The sequence below is a fragment of the Odontomachus brunneus genome, unplaced genomic scaffold (assembly GCF_010583005.1).
Source record: "Odontomachus brunneus isolate Ranch 3 - 2012 unplaced genomic scaffold, Obru_v1 Obru_scaffold_082, whole genome shotgun sequence".
Classification (NCBI taxonomy): domain Eukaryota; kingdom Metazoa; phylum Arthropoda; class Insecta; order Hymenoptera; family Formicidae; genus Odontomachus; species Odontomachus brunneus.
The window spans coordinates 942,018-961,935 of NW_022639532.1; the positions used below are offsets into that span (position 1 = coordinate 942,018).

At 42.9% G+C, this 19,918-nt stretch overlaps 1 protein-coding gene across 3 annotated transcripts in view; it reads left to right on the top strand.

The window, feature by feature from the left end:
* LOC116847761 (extracellular serine/threonine protein CG31145) overlaps positions 1-19,918 on the top strand; it is an 80,648-nt gene that overhangs the window by 25,655 nt on the left and 35,075 nt on the right. For 2 of the 3 annotated variants that reach the window (XM_032823107.1, XM_032823108.1), the window contains exon 3: positions 8,123-10,793. In XM_032823107.1, the coding sequence (XP_032678998.1) occupies positions 9,178-10,793 (1,616 nt within the window). In that variant the 5' untranslated portion in view covers positions 8,123-9,177. Of the gene's footprint in view, positions 1-8,122; positions 10,794-19,918 lie in introns of those variants that run through there. The other variant, XM_032823106.1, reaches the window with a different exon arrangement.

The following is a 19,918-nucleotide window of genomic DNA, read 5'->3' on the forward strand; positions in this document are numbered from 1 at the left end:
TTGAAGAATCAGATCGAATTGCAAGTATTATTGGATGAGGATGACACTCAAACGCAACAACAACTCGCGGATCAATTAAATGTGACACGAGAAGCCGTCTCCATACGTTTGAAAGCCATGGGAAAGATCCAGAAGATGGGAAAATGGGTTCCACATGAACTGAATGAAAGACAGCAGGAAAACCGAAAAACCACTTGCGAAATGCTGCTCGCCAGGTACAAAAGAAAGTCATTTCTCCATCGAATTGTGACTGGCGATGAAAAGTGGATATATTTTGAGAATCCTAAGCGTAAAAGATCATGGGTAACTCCAGGCGAACCATCGACATCGACTGCAAGGCCAAATCGCTATGGACGGAAGACAATGCTCTGTGTTTGGTGGGATCAGAAGGGTGTGATCTATTATGAGCTGCTAAAACCTGGCCAAACCGTTAATACTGAACGCTACCGACAACAAATGATCGATTTGAATCAAGCTTTGCGTGAAAAACGACCAGAATATAAAAAAAGGCAACACAAAGTGATTTTGCTTCATGATAATGCACCATCACACACAGCAAAACTGGTCAAGGAAACGATTGAGGCGTTTAGTTGGGAAATACTTTCGCATGCGGCTTACTCACCAGACTTGGCTCCGTCCGATTACTATTTATTTGCATCGATGGGACACGCACTTGCTAAGCAGCGCTTCACTTCTTACGAAAATGTATGAAAATGGCTCGATGACTGGTTTGCCTCAAAAGAGCAACAATTTTTTTGGCGTGGCATCCACAAATTGTCAGACAGGTGGGAAAAATGTATAGCTAGCGATGGGCAATACTTCGAATAAAATATTTTTTATCATTTTCATACAATAAACGTGTATTTTCTATACAAAAATTCCAGTTTCATATTTACATACCTGGTAAGTCACCGATAACGTCCTTCGCCGTCCTTTTGCTACTTGAAACTACTTTAAGCCGTGATACGGAAATATATGATGTTGTTATCTTTTGCAAACAAACAGATAATTAGAAAGAGTAACGAGTAAGAGTTTTTGTATACATGTATTTTTGAGTACTTTCAAAATGCATGTGTGTGAAATTTCATTGTGGTTTACCGATGAAAATCGGAAATAATATAAAATTGAGATTAACAACTCGAATTTTGCGCAGCGCGAGCCGCTGCGTATTCACTCGCCGCAGCCCCGGTAAGTGCATTCGGCGAAGGTTAAGGCGTTTTCACGACCGCCTCTGAACAACAAGGCGAGGATCTTTTGTTCGGCCGGCGGTCGAATGGCGTTAACGAGCCGGTCTTGCTCGCCGGCTCTAAATTGCAGTTTCCTTGCAATCTTCGCCCTCCGTTATCCCGGAAGATAACGCCTCTCGCATTCGTAGTCTCGTTGTTGCGCGAGTACAGATACAAATTCCGCCTTAATCCACCTCCTCCCCCCTCCCGCCCCGCCACTTTGTCCTAATTTTATTCGCGTGATAAGGGCGCGATATAATGAATTTCGGTGTAATTCTTTCTCGCGGTCAAGCAGATCTGCCATTTTACAATTCACTCTTTTCAGCAAACTTTAAGGGGATGCCAAAGTGGACGACGAACTCGAAAAATTTCGATAATGTAAAAACGATCGTCGTTGACACAATCACGCTATCCTATCGTATTTCTCACGTATATAGATCCTGTATACAGGATGTCCCAGATTTGTCTCCGCATCGTCTCATTTAAATACACTTAAATACATTAATATATAATGTAGTTTTAACGAAAGAAATTCGAGGTTTTATGTTCACATCGCCGTCATACGTCAAAAGGACAAGGCTGAGACACTGATGTTCTACTGAGATTTTCGGGAAGACATTTGTCCCAATGGTAATAAGCAAAGTGATAGCTGATGTATTCTAAATGTCGAGGAAGCTGTCTATTTAATTAAGATTATTATTAATGTCGAGGAGAACATATGGCAGCGAAGGGATTAAGCTTCTCATTACAAACGTACAGCAGTGTTCTTTAAAATTTTCTGAAGTGGAGCAAACACACGGAGTGCGCAGAACTTTTGCATCAAGAAAATATTTACGCTAATTGACAGCTCGAGATGTTAGTTTCGATATTTCTTATCGTTTCTGTCGCGTAGTGTGACAACACTCGAATTTATTTCTGCACGTACTTTTATTATGTAAAATCGTTTGCAATTCTGTATCATCAATAACGACGTAAATTTTGCAGAAAGACATCAATATTTCGTCAATAAAGTTTCCCAGTATGGCATCCCCTTAAGGCGATGCCGAAGTAGACCACGAACTCTAGAACTCTAAAAATGTCGATAACGTAGAAGCGATCGTCACTAACAAGATTATGCTATCCTTTTTTCTCGTGCATCTATTTTGTACATATAGATCTTATGTAAATGTGTGCTGCTTTGTTTTGCCACGCTAGCAAGAGACACAGGGTGTTTTTATTGCTTAACACATCTTGACACACACGTACACAAATCCAATTTATTGGTCACATATTATCTAAAATATCTTATAAGATAATATGCAACCAATAAACTGGTTTTGTGTAACACAGTGTACGCAATTGGAAAGCACCCATATATCAACACACATATATAGAAATTTTTCTGCAAGCTTTTCGTACACTTTCGAGCTTCTTCAAATTTAATTGTACACAGCAATGTTCTTGGAAATATTCATTATACTGAGAGAGAAAAAGAATATTAGTACATCCGCAACAAATGGTTTGTTAATATGGGACAGCAAGTGACTCTGCAGCGGAAATAAATGATTTGTTACTTTCAATTTGCTGCTCCAAGCAACAGTTCTGTAATGGAGAAATAACCAACCTAACCTAACCTAAATAGACGAGAACAAATTATGGTTTGGTATATCACACAAGGTATGTTTGTTAACATGACAAATGACGAGAAGTGATTTGCAACGAGTGACCGCTCGATCTGTTTCCCTAACGATCCTCAAATAGCATTAACGGATGGGACTGATGACAAACAGACAGAATATTACAGCTCCTTTCTCGTATAAGTAATCATTTCATGTTTACTATGTTTTTTTCTACGGATACAATCTCTCAGACGCTGCGAATGCTTTGAAACTCTTTAAAGTTTAAAGAAAAGCCGGCCCATATATGATGTTTCAAGGTATATAATGGATCGCGCTTTAGTAATGCAGTGCTTCTATTTACGTGCTTTTATTCTGATAACAGAGGGATTTTTCTTAGTGCAGAAAAAAACACACGCACAGAAAGCGAGAAAATATTTATAGCACACTGACACAGCTCGAGATGTCAATTCAATAATTTACTATCGTTTTCGTTGTCACGTTATCGAGCAGTGTTCATTATTGCGCGTATTATGTAGAAGCGTCCCTAATTCTGTGCAACCAGAATACGGCGTAAACTTCGCCGAAAGGTCAGTATCTTGTCAGTGAAGTTTTGATATCTCTCCTCGACACAGTCTCGACAGTTTACTTCTCGATCACTTTGTTAATTTAACTGTTTGCGGATCTTCGTGTCGGTGTCTTGGATTTGGATATTTCACGGCGGCGTATCCGCCAAGTGTCATTTCGCTTTCATATATTCGTTGATCGTTATCCTTCGTCACGGAGACACCGCCAAGGGATAAAACACGCATACGTGCGCGGCTACATTGAACATAAATACATATAATATATGAATAGTTTTATCAGCGGGATCCTCCTGCCTTCTCGTTTTTCCTCATACGACGTCGACGTTTCATTTTCTTTTTTACGATTTTTTGCCGACAATCTGCCTCTCTTTTACTGCTGCGTAAAATAGCGCGTGCCGCTGGCAGGCTCGTTATGCCCGCTGAAAATTGCGCTCTCCGAGGTTACCGTTTTTTCTCCCCTCCCCCCTTTTTCTCTCTCTCTCTTTTTCCCCTTTTTCTCCTTCTTTTTTTTTTTTCTTTGCCTACGTCGTCGTATATACGAAACAAATTCCGCGTGAGATTCAATAAGCGCGAAAGAGCCGGGTTAAAGAGAGAACGGCGAGGAGAGAGAAGGTCGGGGAGAATTTCGCGGAGTCGCAATTCTCCGCGTAATCGAATTCCCCTTAAAAATCGCGCCGGCGGAAAGGAGCGTTTCAGTGCCTCTGTTTTTTTGCGGGATTTGTTTCCGCTTTTAGGAACACGCCCATCTCGCCGATGACATTTGCATTTGTCGCTCGCGATTTCACGAGCGTGCTATCGCACGCGACACCGGAAGTTTTCGACTCATCTCGCCCGGAGAATGTGCGTGCGAACAGCGCGAGGAGACCCGGAATACGCCAAAGTTCGAACAATCGAGGCGTCACTCGCGGCCAAATGGAGCGAAAGGTCGTGCGCGATCGCCGACTCCGAGATTAAACTCCTTTTATTTAACAACGACTGAACGAAGCCCGTCCGTTTGTCCATCGCACATATCTTATTCATGATTTTATATTTGCATAGCGTAGAAATGCATCCTCCCGCCGCTCTTCCTTCGATTTTCGTCCGCTCGCGACCGAAATATCGTTTTCAGCGGTCGATTTTTGCGGCGGGCTACATCATTTATCGGGCCGGCGAAATCGGTCTTTCGCTTTTGCGTCCACGATTTTTCGACGATCTTCGGCGCAGGGCGAGGGAACGCCCCTCAGGAATCTGAGGATTCTATCGACTCGAGCAACTGGCGCGCTTCTAAATTCGTCGGGAACGTCTCTCTCCGGCAAACTTGACGTCCGCGACCTTTGGCGCTCGCTAAAATTACGATCTCCCTTTGTCGACTCGCCGTCGTCCGAGTGAAGCGTGAAGAAGATGACGGTCTCGCGGGCCTCCTGTTTAGCGGAGCATGCTAAACTGACACTCCGCGAAATCCGACATTCCGGGTGTAACGAGAGCCTATCCGGGGCTGGTATCGATGGCTCCTGCAGGACCCACCGGCGGCATACCGATAAAAGGATTCGCGCGTAGGAGCGCGACATTACGGGCTCCTTATCGCTCGCTCGCTCGCTCCCTCGCACCGGGTCAAGGTGCGCTCTTTAAGGGGGTGGTAGGTCGGAAGCAGGTCGGAGGGAGGATCGGAGGGGAGTGAATGCAAGGGGGTGGATATCAAGTGTGAAATAGAGTGACGGTAATGGGGTGCTTCGTGTTGCGAGAGTGGCCATTACAGTTATCGCGAGAGTCGTGTCATAAAGGCGACGGGAACGACGGTAGGAGGCTTTTATATATAGATATATAGATATATCTGCACGTGAGAGAGTGTGTTTTATATATTATGTACACAGAGCACAAATGGCACCGTATCGAAGCGAAGCTGCATAATTCAGTGTTCCTATATCGGTCCATTTTGCTTCTGCGAGTAGGAAAACCGAGATCACGCGCGCGCGCGCATATTTGCTATTGCTACTGTGTGTTTACGTGTGTGTGTGTGTGTGTGTGTGTGTGTGTGTGTGTGTGTGTGTGTGAGACTTCTTTTTCTCTCTTTTCTCTGAAATATATATTGCCAGGATAATGTAAATCGCTTCGATAGGAAAGCGAAGTAATGCACGCAGATTGGCCTCATGTCGTGTAACTGGGTTATTAGAATTTTTTAATGATACACAATATCGATTTGTTGCTTGACGATTATTCCAAAAAGCGGGACAGTGCGTCTAGAGGATTTTACAATGAAAGTTTTACATCATATCGAATCTCTTAACTGAGAGAGGAGTCGATCGCATATTATGCAGTCATCTCTTGTCCTCTCATTTTTTTATATTTTTCCTTATATTTTAGATACTGAAATGTGCTGTTAAAAAGTTTCATATATTTCTGGCGAAACTTACTATGTTTCTCAGCAAGACAGATCTTACTGATAGTCTATTCCTGCATTATTAGAATGCGATTAGTTACACACTTTGAGGCTCCGTCGTGTGGACTACTTAATCGGTAAAAAAGGAAAATTTAAAAATCTATCATAATTTTGTGAGTTGAATCATTCTCTCGCATAACTATGCTATGATTTAATATCTAATACTATAGTATAATACTTAATATTATAGTACACACAAGTATTAGTATTTGTTCAAAGGAATTATTACTCCAGATCGTAGTGTAGAAGAAGAAGAAGTATTAATCATATACAATTATTATAACGTTAAAGCCATTATGTCGATTTGTGGACTGAAGTGAATGAAAAATACGTGGACAAGTATATTTTGTTTGAAAAGAGGCTTTACGTTTTCCGAAGATGCTCCTATCGAAACTCGCCTGGGAAGCGAGCTCTCCTTGGTATTCCTAGCCGCAATTCCGTAACATAATTGCTAATTAATTAGCAGGCGGCCGCTAATGAGAGGCAGCGAGGTTCGATGGGTCATTTCGGAAATGCGATCGTGCGGAGCCTCGGCCGCGCAACAGAAAGAAACATCAAATGGGAAACACATCTCCGCAGCACGCGCTCACGCACATCTGCACATTCGCGTGCACAAGCGCGCACACACACGTGTACAGTCTTTATTATCGGCGGCGGGACGCGCGGAATTTCAATGAACGTCTTGAATTTCCCGTGGATGCGACATGCAGCCGCGCCATCGACTTACAACGAGCGTGCCCGCCTTTTCTTGCGTTACACGATGTGAGTGCCCATTCGGATCGGCGATTCCGATCGCGATCTCGGATCTCACGGTCAGCATAACTTCCAGATGGAGTCACTTCCGGGATACCGACGATACCACCACCTTCATTTCGCCCGAAATGGTGAACCGTGCGATTTGTTTCCTTATGTAAAGAGCCGATTCCTCCAGACGCGCGCTGCTGTCTCGCGTGCATGCGCGCGCGCGCGCGCGTGATCACGCTACGTTTACATAAGTAACTGCAGAACGCCGCTCATCTTGTTCAAACGCATCCTTAATTTCTTTCATAACGAGCGCGCGCACATGGTGGGATACCGTCGCTCTGCACTCTCAATGTTTGTCTCTTTTCCTACCTTTTTTTCCATCGAAGCATCGTCCTCCCGTCGGTCGTATCGCCGATTACGGAATACCGCGTGTGTGTTCTAACGTAAAAATACACATTTATTACGCCGCAGTTGCATCACGCCGCGCGCACACTTATCCGATTTCACACGCTATAACGTGATTTCACACGCTATAACGCGATATAAATGTCAAAGTAAATGCATGTATGGTGTGTGTGTGTGTGTGTGTGTGTGTGTGGTGTATGCGCGTGCGTTACGGTAACGGTATATAACACGGTGAAAAAACGCGGCGGACGGCACCGTATAAAAATAACACTGGCTCTCGTTATCGACTTGAATTACTCGCGAAACAGTCGGCGGTGCACCGCGATGCGGCGCATTAACTCGTAACGCGACGCTATGCGTCCGATTAAATCGGAAGAAAAGCGTCACCGTTGTGTCGCGCAGCTTTACTGCATCGAACGTAGAGATTTGTGTGACTACATATCTGTATCATATGCTATGCGATTTCACGATTTTTGCGAGTTATTCGCGATTCAGAGAGAAAGACGCACCAATATGCAGCATGTCCGACGATACACGCATAAGATTCTCATGTATATGTAGATTAAACCAAAGTGCAATACAACTGTATTCAGGAGACATTATCTGCTTCGCTTAAATCACACAAATAATCTTTTTCCTTAAATTTTTCTACCAAGTGAAGGGTTAAAGAAGATAGGTAAATGATCATACGCGATCGCTCGCCAATGTTCCTCAATTAAAAACTAAAAATCCGTTACTTGCAAAATGTTCAGTTTGATCTAATGTGCACAGAAACGGCAGACGTCGCTGTCACAGCTCGTCTGCAGTGTCGCGTGTAATCCCATTCATCGATCTTCATTGATCAATAACTCGAGATTTTACGCGACTGTTTGCAAAATAGTGCAAGAATTTATCGTTCAGTTCGACTTAATTTATACATGTAGACGAGGAATTCACGTCATGTGTCTCAGTATTATCTGAGAAATATTATCAACACACGCGCGCAGATTCCGCGACGGGGATCTCGAGTGGATCTTGCGTAAACAGATTTAATTTTAGGATCGTTGCATCAGCCCCTCTCCGCTCTCCACTTGACGGTGACACAATAACAATACAATTCCACGCGACGCAATGTATACTCAAGGCACTATTTTTTTTTCTGTGTTTCAGACGACGTAAGTCGTCGGGCCGAGTCGCACGAGGTCTGACCGGACGCTTGACCAACGGATGAACGGGGGCCGGTAAGTTCCTTCCACTGCATTTTCCGCGCGAGTGTCCGACGGCGAGAAGCGAGAGTGCATTGCCAGTGTATCGAGCGACCCGTCCGTGAACACGTTCGCCCAAGACGCTAACTTGTGGGCGTCGAGACGCCGTATTGTCTGCCGCAATCCCGAGCTCTGGCTGACGGGAGATGTTCCGAAAGTGCAAGCCACGGCAACGCGAAGAAAGCGATTTCCGGCCGCCCGATATTCACAGATAGCGCGCACGATCGCGGCGGAGGATCGACATCTAAATCGAAATCGAGACGCGAAGAATCTAGGCCCAAAGGCGAGGATAGTGATGAAGAAGAGCCGTGCGATCTTGAGCGATGGTCAATAGACGGATCCCCCATCGAGTTATCCAACGGGCTGGATGATCGTTCAAGAGCTGTTGTCAGATCCAGGAAAGCGGAATTCTTCCTCAAGAAGGTGCTGAGGGAGAATGTTGACGAGAGGTGCGACAAGTTGCTGAGAGGCTTCAGTCATTCGCCGAAAAGTGCCCACAGTCCAAGCTCAAGCTCCGTACCTTATAGCCCGAAGTCTAGGAGAAGGTATATTGAAGGTAGTCCTTTGCTACTGAAGAAAGCTATTCGAGAAAGCGCGTTATTAGGCTGTGAGAGCGATCAGCAGAGCTCGATAGTAGTAGCAGAAGAAGAAGAAGAAGAAGAAGAAGAAGAAGAGGAAGGTATCGGGAGAAATCTAAGGGAAGATATTCAACGGAGTTCTTCGACACCAGAGAGAAGTAACGGAGAAAGCACGTTAGTCCAAAGAAGCTCGGTGCCAGTACAGAAAAGTAATCGACCAAGCGCATTGCCGCTAGATAGAAACGATCAACACCGTCTGCTGTCAGGAAAAGAGGGAGCGAATGCGAAGGAGGACATTCGGGGAAAGCCGGCATTGCTGGAGCAAAATGATCGAGCGAGTCCGTTATTATCGAAGAAGAGTGATACTTCGATTGGCCAACTAATGCGATTGACGGGATATGACGCTCCGGAGAAAGCAAAGTTCTTGCCGAAGAGTACTCACAAAGAGAAGAGCTTCTTGGTAAAGAAAGATTCGGAGGGAACTTTGGGAGCTTGCCTCTTACCTCGCAAAACAGACATTTCGTCGCTGTTGCAGCCGACCGAAAGGACCGGTAGTCCGCCATCGGCGAGGAAGCTTTGTTCCCCGACTGAGGAGGCAGAAGATCGCGCGAAGCTCGTTCCACCTTTGAGGCTGAAACGTACAACTGGGAGCAATCAAACGACTGATCGTCTCTCTTATGGGTCGGCGGTTGTTCACAGACGCCGTCTCTCATCGGAAAATTCGGCTCTTCAGGATTCCAGGAAAACGTTGCGGGAGCAACGCGATTGCAAACTGAAGCGATCACCACCACCCGAACAAGAAAAGAAGGGGAACAACGAGAAGGAGAAAGGGGAGAAGGAGGAAGAGGAGAACCAGCCGGGTCGGAGAGCAGCAGCGAGGTCCGATAACGGCGGGTCAACCGATAAACGCGATTCGAAATGCGGACTTGCAGTCTCGCGAAGACACGCGGAACCTCGTCAGTTGATCGTGAAACCAGCCGAAGAGCCGATTACGATCTCTGAGAAGAGGAAGAAGAGGACTCCCTCTCGCGCACAGCAGCTCGTAGATGCTCCCGTGGAGGATTCAGAGCTCGATTCTACCGTGAGGTCCACCGGAAGTGTATCGGAATGTTTGCTTAATCGCGCGCATTACGAGGAGAATGGTGAGGGAATATTGAGTCCAGTTATCGAAGCGGATGATCCCGATAACACCCGAGAAGACTCGATCGTTGAAGCAGAGACTGCCACCGTGAGAGACCCGAAGAGATCAGTCACCGAGGCACAAGTGTCTTCAGAGTCCTCGGAGGGACCGTCATTGACGGAGTTAAAAGTCCCCGAAGAAAGCCCGGATATCTCACTTGTCGTCACAGGGTTCGACTGCTCGTCCACCTTGAAGGTGACCTGCAGTCCTGAAGCTTCGTACGATCAACGGGTGAGCCAGAAGGGTCCACAGAAGTCTTCCAGTCATAGAAATCATCAGCCAAGCAGTCCTGCGTACCTGCGAGCGCAGGTTGATCCGTTGATCCGACCAAAGTCAGCCACAGACGACGGCAGGATGAAGCTGAGGATGAGGTTGATTTGCATCCGCGACAAGTTCGTGCTCGCGCTGAGCGCATTCGCCATCCTGTTCACGCTGTTGCTCGTGATGGATCTGCAGATGGACCTGGGCTACAGCGGCCACCATTTGGTGGCGAGTCATGCGCGCGTCAGGCTGGGCGACCGGCCGGACGCCGACACGGTCTACAACAACTTCCGACGGAAATTCCTCCAGCGGATGAACGGCAGTCGCGAGCAGGCGGATACGACACCGGGTGCCGTCGAGAAATCCAGCAAGACGGACACGACGCCATCGTCATCGGTGTCGTCGTCTACCACAAAGAAGCACGACGAGTTTCCGGATCTGATCGACCTAGTGGTCAACGGCTACGCGGTGAACGTCGACGAGGGTGTGGCGAGGATCAGCGGTGAGGATCATGAGTACAATCCCACGATCGGCGAGCTGAGGCAGGTGACGCCTAGGTGAGTGAATCTTTCTCGAAAATGTTACTCGGACGAGGAAAGACCGAATGAGTTCATTGCTTGATAACGTAGATGTTTTCTATGTTTCCTTTTTCCCAAATTAAAGGAAATCTATAGAGAATCCGATGACACGCGATCAAGAGAATACTTAAGGACCATTAAAAGTCTGGATAGATTCATGATTATCGCGACGTGAGACAATCGATAATGTGTGTTATGCTTTAGGTTCCTCTATCCACTTAAAACCATTATACTCAGATATACAATAATTGTGTTGATATTATAAGGAATATAATATAATCATTTGAAGATAACTATATCTTCTTCTGATTTAAAAACATCGTATTCTCAATCGAATATTTTACGCCTTCCATGAATAAAAATTACTTTTGAAATAATAAGAGAACACAGATTTTTCTTCGTTGAACTCTATACGAGATATATTCTCGTAAGTGACTCATCTTCGTTTGGTGTAATCTCTTTTGACGTGTCGAAAGTAAAAATACTTTCCAAACCGGAATATCGTTTCCTCTGTGTATGTCATAGTGTTTTATGTTCTTTTTTGTCTGTGATTACAACGATTATACAGGCCCTTGAGCATTCTCTTGGTCTCCCTTTTTTTCTTTTTTCATTTTTATCGCGTTGCTCGTTCGCCCGGAGTTCTCAGGCTTCGCGCGTATAGCCGAGGACACATTCGGCAGCGAGATCGGTCCGTTTGCTCCCATTTCCCTTCTCCGATGTGAATGCGACTTTACGCGTTGCGGAACGCGCGAGTTGCCACATATGCACGAGTGCGTTTGCCGTTTGCAAACGCAATTATACCGATGACAGTCGGGACGAACGTACGTAATCTCGACGTGCGCACGTGTGTGTGTGTGTGTGGGCGTGTGTGCCTGTCGCGTGTACACACCCTCGTGTACAACGTGCAACGCACACAAGTGCTGTTGGTACAGGTGCGCGATGTTCCATGCCGCCTTCATGGAATTACGTTTCGTTATAATCGCGTGCCGAAGAACGCGCACAAAGCCCGTCGCGTCGGGTCCATTCGATTTGTTGTACCGCGCGGAATTCCATGCGCCGGCACGATTCTCACTTTGCGCGCCGCTAACGATATTTTTGGGGGAACGACCGAGCTGTCGGGGAAGTAGACCAAAATGACGAGACCTCCTCGTTTGCTAAATTCTGTCAACTCCTCTCTTATTTATCTATTTCACCCTTACTCCCCCCCCCCCTCCCCCACATCGTTCGTTCCACGCAATCTCTGTCCCACATAGGTCGCCGCTTTCTAACGATATTTTTGGAATACACCGATTTATACCGATTTATTAAACTGGATCAAATTAAATAAAAAGTGTCCGCTCAGCCCCTTTTCTAACGTCTCTGAACGTTTTTAACGCTTGCCTACAATTTGCCGCATCATTCGCAGCGCGAATGTTGACGACGTGTTATTTGAATTTATGGGAATGTTTATAAATCTATAGAGAGAAAAAGAAAGAGATATGTCGTCAATCAGATTTACAGATTTCGCCTGTTGATACTTGGAAAACTTATATTGCGCGAGAATTTAATATTTGAAACAATTATAATTCGGTGGGTACGCAGAGAAAAGGACATTCTTTTTTCGAAAATATTTTTACTTTTGACATGTAAAATTATTAAAATAGACTATAATAGAATAGACAATTACTTTTCATGACGAGCAACAGTTTTAGGAAGACGTATTTTCTGCTTTGAAAGAAATCCTTCTAAATATATTAAATGTTATCAACACCTATCGAATCTAAATATCTCTTTCTCGATATTTTTCGTCTCACTATGCACTTTTTAAGTCGCTCTTTTCAACGATATAATTCTTCGTAGTTTATTAACATTGTGCATGAGAGAGGATCTTGTCTGTCTGTGACTCGAAATTACCGCTGTATAAATGTCGCGAGGCGGGAGGGTCGCTTCAGTTTCCGATGCATCGGGAGCGTGATTACCCGACGATGGCGGAAGCACGATGATTACAGTGACAGCGGCGCCGTCCTATTTCCGCGATGATGCACGCGTGCGATTATTAAAGACAGCCAGTAAAGCTGCGCGCTGAGAAAAGTAGCGGTCAAATCCGCAAAAATGGCGATCGATTGAATGCCGTCGACGCGACTTCAGCACGTTCTCTTTAGAAAAATCCGTAATAATGCCACGATAGACGCTGTTGCGCGTAAACTCGACAGCAAGTATATTAAATCGCGAAATTCAGCAACGTTGACTGATCAGAATGCACTCATATATTTGTCACACGGAATGACGAAGTAGAGATACGAAAAAAATGATGAAAATTTCCCCAAAAACAATATGTCACGTTCAATGTAATGCGAAAATTTGAGGGTGATTTTTAGTAAATCCGTTGCTACGTCAATACGACAAAAAGTTTACATTATTGTAAACGATGTAAATTTAATAATTTACTCAATATATTTACACACAGTATATTGACTCAATGTGATATTAAGTAAATTATTAATTAATAAAATATACTGAAAGAATTGTAAAGTTTCCATCATCGATTGCCTTATATCGCAATAATCGGGAAATTTTTTTGTTATTCTGGCTGGCTGAGAAAAAGTCAATATGAAATTGACAGTGAAGGGAGACCGAGATTCGCCGTTGATATTTTCGTGCGTTTATTTCGAGATACCGTATCGTTGCAACGTTGCGTTAGCGTGCGGCGAAACCGTGGATCGCGCTGGAACACGCTGGATTACGAAGAGAGGAAATGCGTCATCAGCATATGTCCACTCGTCGCGCGTAGTGTTAGAGCGTGTCACCTTGCGGTCGATTCCCGGAATGCAGCTTGTGCAACACATTCGCCGGCGATGACATATTCCGCAAAAATCAGCGCGAATTAATCCGCGCGGAATTAAATTCGTGCGCTAATTAACATTTAAGTCGCGCGTCGCGCGGAATTTGTCGATGCCGCCATTAAAATTCGCGGGACGTTCGCGTAGCTTGTGTTTGTGCATTTGTTTGCCGACCGGCCGTGATTATTTGCAAACCGGTATCGCGATTTGACGATGTCTAATTAATTAATCAATTATCGAATGTTGGCCGACGATACGTTGTCGGATCGTCAGTTCGATAATTTATGGACTCGCGTGCAACGCAACTTTATTTCCTCTCTCCTGTATTCTATAATTTACTTCCGATTCACGATTTGACAAATCTAATTTGCAATTTTACACGCTCTTGTATATATCAAATATAATTTTTAGAAGTTTATATAAATATTTTCTCAACCTCTGCCAGCACAACTAATAATTATCTGGACTATAATGAGAATTAAATTATGACATCAATAATGCCGCTTTAATTCGATATTGAGTCGTCTTAAATAAACCAGATATGCAGATAAATTGACAATCTAAATTTTGCTGCCACACTGAGAATCCGTCTCAAAACAGAATACTATTTTCATTAGTTTTAATATTTGATCATGATATGCTTCGTCGCGATATTGTTGTTATTTATTAATGGAATAACGGTTCTAAAAGAGACGTGTTAAAGGGATATCCTGGTTTGTAAGGTGTTTATCTGGAATTTTTATAATGAAAAAAACAGAATAATTTTAAACTTTTTCATCTTATTTTAAGAATATATTTTTACTTTTTAAGTGTCAAAAATTCTCTTCTGTATGTTAAATCACTAGGAGTTCGTAAAAAAAAAACATATACACGTAGGCGGTGTGTAAGCGATTTTAGATTTGTTAGATATCTGAAACTTAAATACATAACATTTTCTTATTCAGGAGAAGTGTGATTATCGGGTAAACTGGAACAAACATGATACGTTCATTAGTTTTTTTTTTTAATAAAATACTAACAACACTTTGAGGAAAAACTGAAACTTTAAATAAGAAGACCGCCATTTTGTCCAGAATGATAATACTGGTACAGTTCTAGTTCAGATGATAGCCACGCTTCTCCTGAATAAGAAAATTCTTGGTTTTTGCATTTTAGATACCTAGGAGAGTTAAAATCACTTACATTGCCTATTTTTTTTTTACGAATTCCAAGCAGAACATAAAACACAAAAGTAGAACGTTTTCGTCACTTAGATAATAAAAACATATTTTAAAAATAAGGCTTAAAGGACACGAAAAGTTTGATGTTATTCGGTTTTCTCGTTTCTTTACAAAAGATTTTGCAAGGGTATCTTTTCCTCGCGAACTTTTAAATCATAGATATTCCCTCAAGTAAAGCACAAGGTGTCTCGCGTGAAATATCCGGGAAACGTCTCGTAAAGTGTACGAGCGTGTTACACTTTTCTTTGTTTCGTAACAATTAAATGGACCTTTATATTTGCCGCACTCGCCGCGACGGCGGACGACGAGGGCAGGGCAGGTGCGAAATAGCAACAGCGGAAGAATGCCTACCTGTTGCACCGTCGCATCGAGATAACGATCGAAAATTCGTAGAGACATACAACGTAACGCCGCGATATTGCAATCTTGATTACCATGTCGAAAAGAAGGATTAGAATCCTAGTAAAAGTGAAGTATGTGCAAATGTTGCTGACAGTCGAACGAAAGTTCGGTCAATTCGCAGGCCGGCGCGTTTCGGGAGAACCGGAATCCCCCCTCAAAATCAAATCACATGGGCGACATTTGATTATACAGACGATGCAAAAGCGCGAAGTAAGCAGACAAGTGAGTAAGGGACGGAGAGGAGAAAAATGGTGGGAAGAAAAAAAAACACCGAGGGCCGCGCGCGGAGAGAATTTCTTTATCTGGGAATCTCACTTCACGGACCACTGCCGCGCGTTTTGCATTTTAATTGGGCTCCAATTACCTCTTTCAGACGAACGAAAACAACGCTATAAACCGCCGAGAGACAACGAGGTGACGGGCGAGATTTCTCTCTCACTTTTCTCGGTATCGGTATTGTGTTTCGCTCGATCGAGATCGCTTCCGATCTCTCACAGAACCAGGCGTTGTGCCGACGAGAGAGCGTGGGATTTTTTCGCCGCCACCCGTTAGAGACGCGCGGCGCGATCTGAATTTCCGAGGGAGATAGCTTATCCATTCCGCCTCCCTCTCCCTTTCTCCTCGCTTCAAATATTTGTGCCCTGCCTCCACCTGCGCCCTTATCTTCTCCATCCTTTTTACGATAAAGCGCCGGCCTATTGAGGACGCCTCAAAGCCCTGAAAAAAGCCACGGCGTACACTCTTTGCGCGGCAAATTACGGCGTGGACGAGCCCAAAGGCGTCATTACGTCCTGTGAGTCTGAGAGGATGGCGAGGTACACCGGTAACATTAAACCTCACGGCGGTGTTAATCCCTCCATATCGATGAGCACGAGAAGAGTGAAGAATGTAGGGCGGGAGATATTGAAAACTCATGTCGGGGTAAAGTACCAAATAATAGAAGAGTGAAGGTGGAAGTGCGGACCACTTTTTCGTTTCAGAACCCAATATTCAATGCAACAATTGCAACAATAACTGTCAGAAGTGTTAGCAAATGTATCTACAATTATTAGGAAAGAAAAACATAAACTGTTCGAAGAGCACAAAATTAATTCTAACACAGTGCAAAAAGTCTTTGCAAAAAAAGAGGTGGTAATATGAGACAATATGAGACAATATGGGAACAAAAGAAAAGCTCGCTTTTTGATATTATAAAGTTGCTGTTATTAAAGCAACTTCTTTTAATTGAACACTTTTGAATGTAAAAGTTATTAGTTGAAAAAATGAAGATAAAAGAATTCACTATGAGAATTAAGTTGAATAATTCAACTTATGTTCAGGTTCTTCAGGCCTATGAACCGGAGGTCGCAAGTAAAAACATCACCTTCACACTCACTGCACAGGACGTGGAAATATAAGATGTGGTAATATGGCACACCTTGTTCCATATGGAACACCTTGTTCCATATGAAACACCTTGTTCCATATTACCACCCATCGCTATTTTCCAAACGACCCAACGAATCTAAAAGTAAGAAAAAATATTTCCAAATAAAACCAGCTCCGCGATTTTGAAGTTTAATTTTATTACTGATTGACACTCTATAGCCAATATGATAGATTTATCGATGACGACTAAAAGAAACACTTTTGAATCTTAGCTTGCGAAAGGTCTTAAGAGCAAAAAAACAAAGTGGCTTCTCTTAACTCTGTAAACTCTATCGTGGCACTGACCCTTTGGGATCAATTATGTAAAAAGAAATGTATAGTGCTACTTAAAAAACACAAAGTGACCTTAATTTTTTTCATGAAAAAAATATATTTTTTTTGTTATTACGAGTTGTAGCCTGCACAAAGCAGCTGAAAATTTACCTTGCAACCTTTTCCTTAAACTGTCGGAAGTGTTTACAAAATTATACGGACCGTCACGCTGAATACTTTGTATGTGCAAAAGAAATACGAGAAGAATATTATAATCGTGTCATTGACGATCGCTTTTACTTTATCGACATTTTTCGAGTGCGTCCTCTTAAGAAATCAGTCTTGTTTCACTTTACCACCTTGCTTCACATAGCACCACCTTCTCTCCTACGATTATATTCGAATGGAGGGATTTTCCCTGTTTCCTCGATCGTATCTCGTATATTTCAGTCGCTCGCGGAGGAAAGAGAGAAAGATGAAGAAGTCACGAGAGAGAAGTCCAAGTACATATCGAGGCAGCTGATTTATTTTACTAGACTCTCTCGCACGTTCGCTTTTATCTTCGTAGCTCGAATTCGAATTTTCTACGTGCGAATTCAATGGTGAAACAAGCTGAAAAGAAGCTACCGCTCGATCAGCCGCGAAGTATAACACTTCCCATCGCTCGTGTCCATGTACCTGACATATTTCACGCTACGCTCGCTCCGTCGCAATTCTAACGAGAATGCGATCGTAAAAGCTGGTCTCTCCTCTCTCGCCGTTACATCCGCTCTAATCGCGCGCGACACTAACGATATTTTCCGATAAAAAAATAAATCGAAAGCCAAGCGCGCGTGCCTGCGCTCTTCGCGTTTTGATAAACCGTGAAACGTGTTTTTTTTTCTTCTTTTAATTTTCTGTTTTATTAACGTTCATTTTGCGGTGACCAGTGCGAACTCACTGAATCGTGAAGAAAGAGCTTGTTAGGCGATGCGTAACGTTCGCGGCGATCTTCGGAACGGTCGTTAAATTGTTATTGAAAGTCTTACAGAGTTGGTTAAATTTCTATTAAGGAGTTCTTTCGCGGAGTTGCCGGTTCGTTTAACGTCTTTTTCTGTCTTGGAGGCAAGTATGGCTCAATTAAACTTTCGTTTTCATCTGCAAACACTTCCGTATGTACACAAAGAAATACCTAAAAATTAATAAATATTTTTTAGGTAGAAATCGTTAACATATTTACTAAATTCAAAATTTTTTTCATTTAAACCGAGTATTGTTAAATACATAATACTCTGTTTAAATGAAGAGAATTCTAATTTAAGTAAATATTTTAATGGTATCCGTCTAAGAAATATTTGTTAATTTAAAAAAATTTTTTTTCTCAGTGTATACATGGACGATTTTGCCTTGATAAAACTTCGAAATTCGTCCCGCGATACGCACGAGCGCGACTCAATCTGATTTCTATTCGATTTTCATTAGGATTTATTCCAACTTAATTTTTACGAGAATTCCAATTTTTGCCAGGATTCGATTAATCGGAGCACATCGCTTAATCCGATCTCTGCTGCATGGTTAAACTCCCCTATCGAGATTATCGTTAAACCGTTACTTTCGCGTCATTTTCAAGTCCAGCAAGTCCAGCCTTTATTCCACTTTTGTCCAGCCTGATTTTTTATTTATAGCTTCTACATAATTTCGAGATCCATTTCAATCTTATTATACTCCTATGAACTTCGAGTCTTTCGGGAAGACCATTTGAAATTCGAGTGTACTTTATTTAATCCGGTTTTTCATTTTGGTTTAATTCCCTCTAGCTGAGAATTCTAATTCAATTTAACTTCTTTCAACCAGAATTTATTCCATCGTAAATTTTTGCCGGGACTGTTTTTTTTTTTTTGCTTCAATTAATCTGCATATAAAAACATAATGCACAACGGCCGAGTGTGCGATCTCGTAATTGTTTCGCGCGGTGTGAAATATCGCCGCGTAATAGAAAGTTGGCGCGTTCCGGACGACGGAAATCAGCCGCAATTACTTTATCGGATAATTCATATCACCTCGCGTCGACGGTGTGTATCGGTCAAATAACTGCAACTGGTATTTCCAGCGTGTCCAGTCTCGCGTATACGTTAATCCAGTTTATCTTGCAATATGTGTCGCAATTACATAACTGTACTTCTAATCAACGAATCAACGAACGAACGAACGAACGAACGTTATATATCTCATTCAGCGGAAAAATTGCGGAAGTCGCGCGATAGATGCTAATAAAGGTCTCAGAAGTATATAGGGTGTCTCACAATTATTGGTACACTCGTTGTGTGCAGGTAGAACTCGTCAAGTTGAACACAAAATTATTCCATCGTTTCGTAATAAAATTTTGAGTTATCATTTAAATTAATTAATAACTCTGCCATTTTAAATAACCAAGTAGATTTGTAGATTTTCAGTTAATTAATCAAAGTTTTATTAATTAATTCAGCTTATTAATTAAAAAAGATGGGTACACTATCGTGAACAATCGTGCACCAATCTCCCTCAATTAACAACTAAAAATCTACGTTGTTATTTGCAAAATGTCACATGACTTTTTCAGTCATTCGTCAATCTTCTCTAATTAATAACTCAAAATTTTTCATGGTTGCTCTGCGAAAGGAATTTTGTGCTCGTTTTGACGAGTTCTATCAGACAACGAGTGTGCCATGAATTGTCAAACACCCAGTACATCTGGACGTATGCGAAGTCATGTACGTACAATCACGCTTTTTTTGTGTATCTTCTTTTTATGTCAATCGGCTCTTCTCGTTGTTCTACGCGCGAAAGGACGAGGACAAGTTCATCGAAAGGTGGATACTTTACGAGACACTTCGTATTTTATGTCAAGATAAAATGTGAAATATACGCGACGTGTATACACGGCGACATATATGTATACACTAGAGAGAGAGAGAGAGAGAGAGAGAGAGAGAGAGAGAGAGAGAGAGAGAGAGAGAGAGAGAGG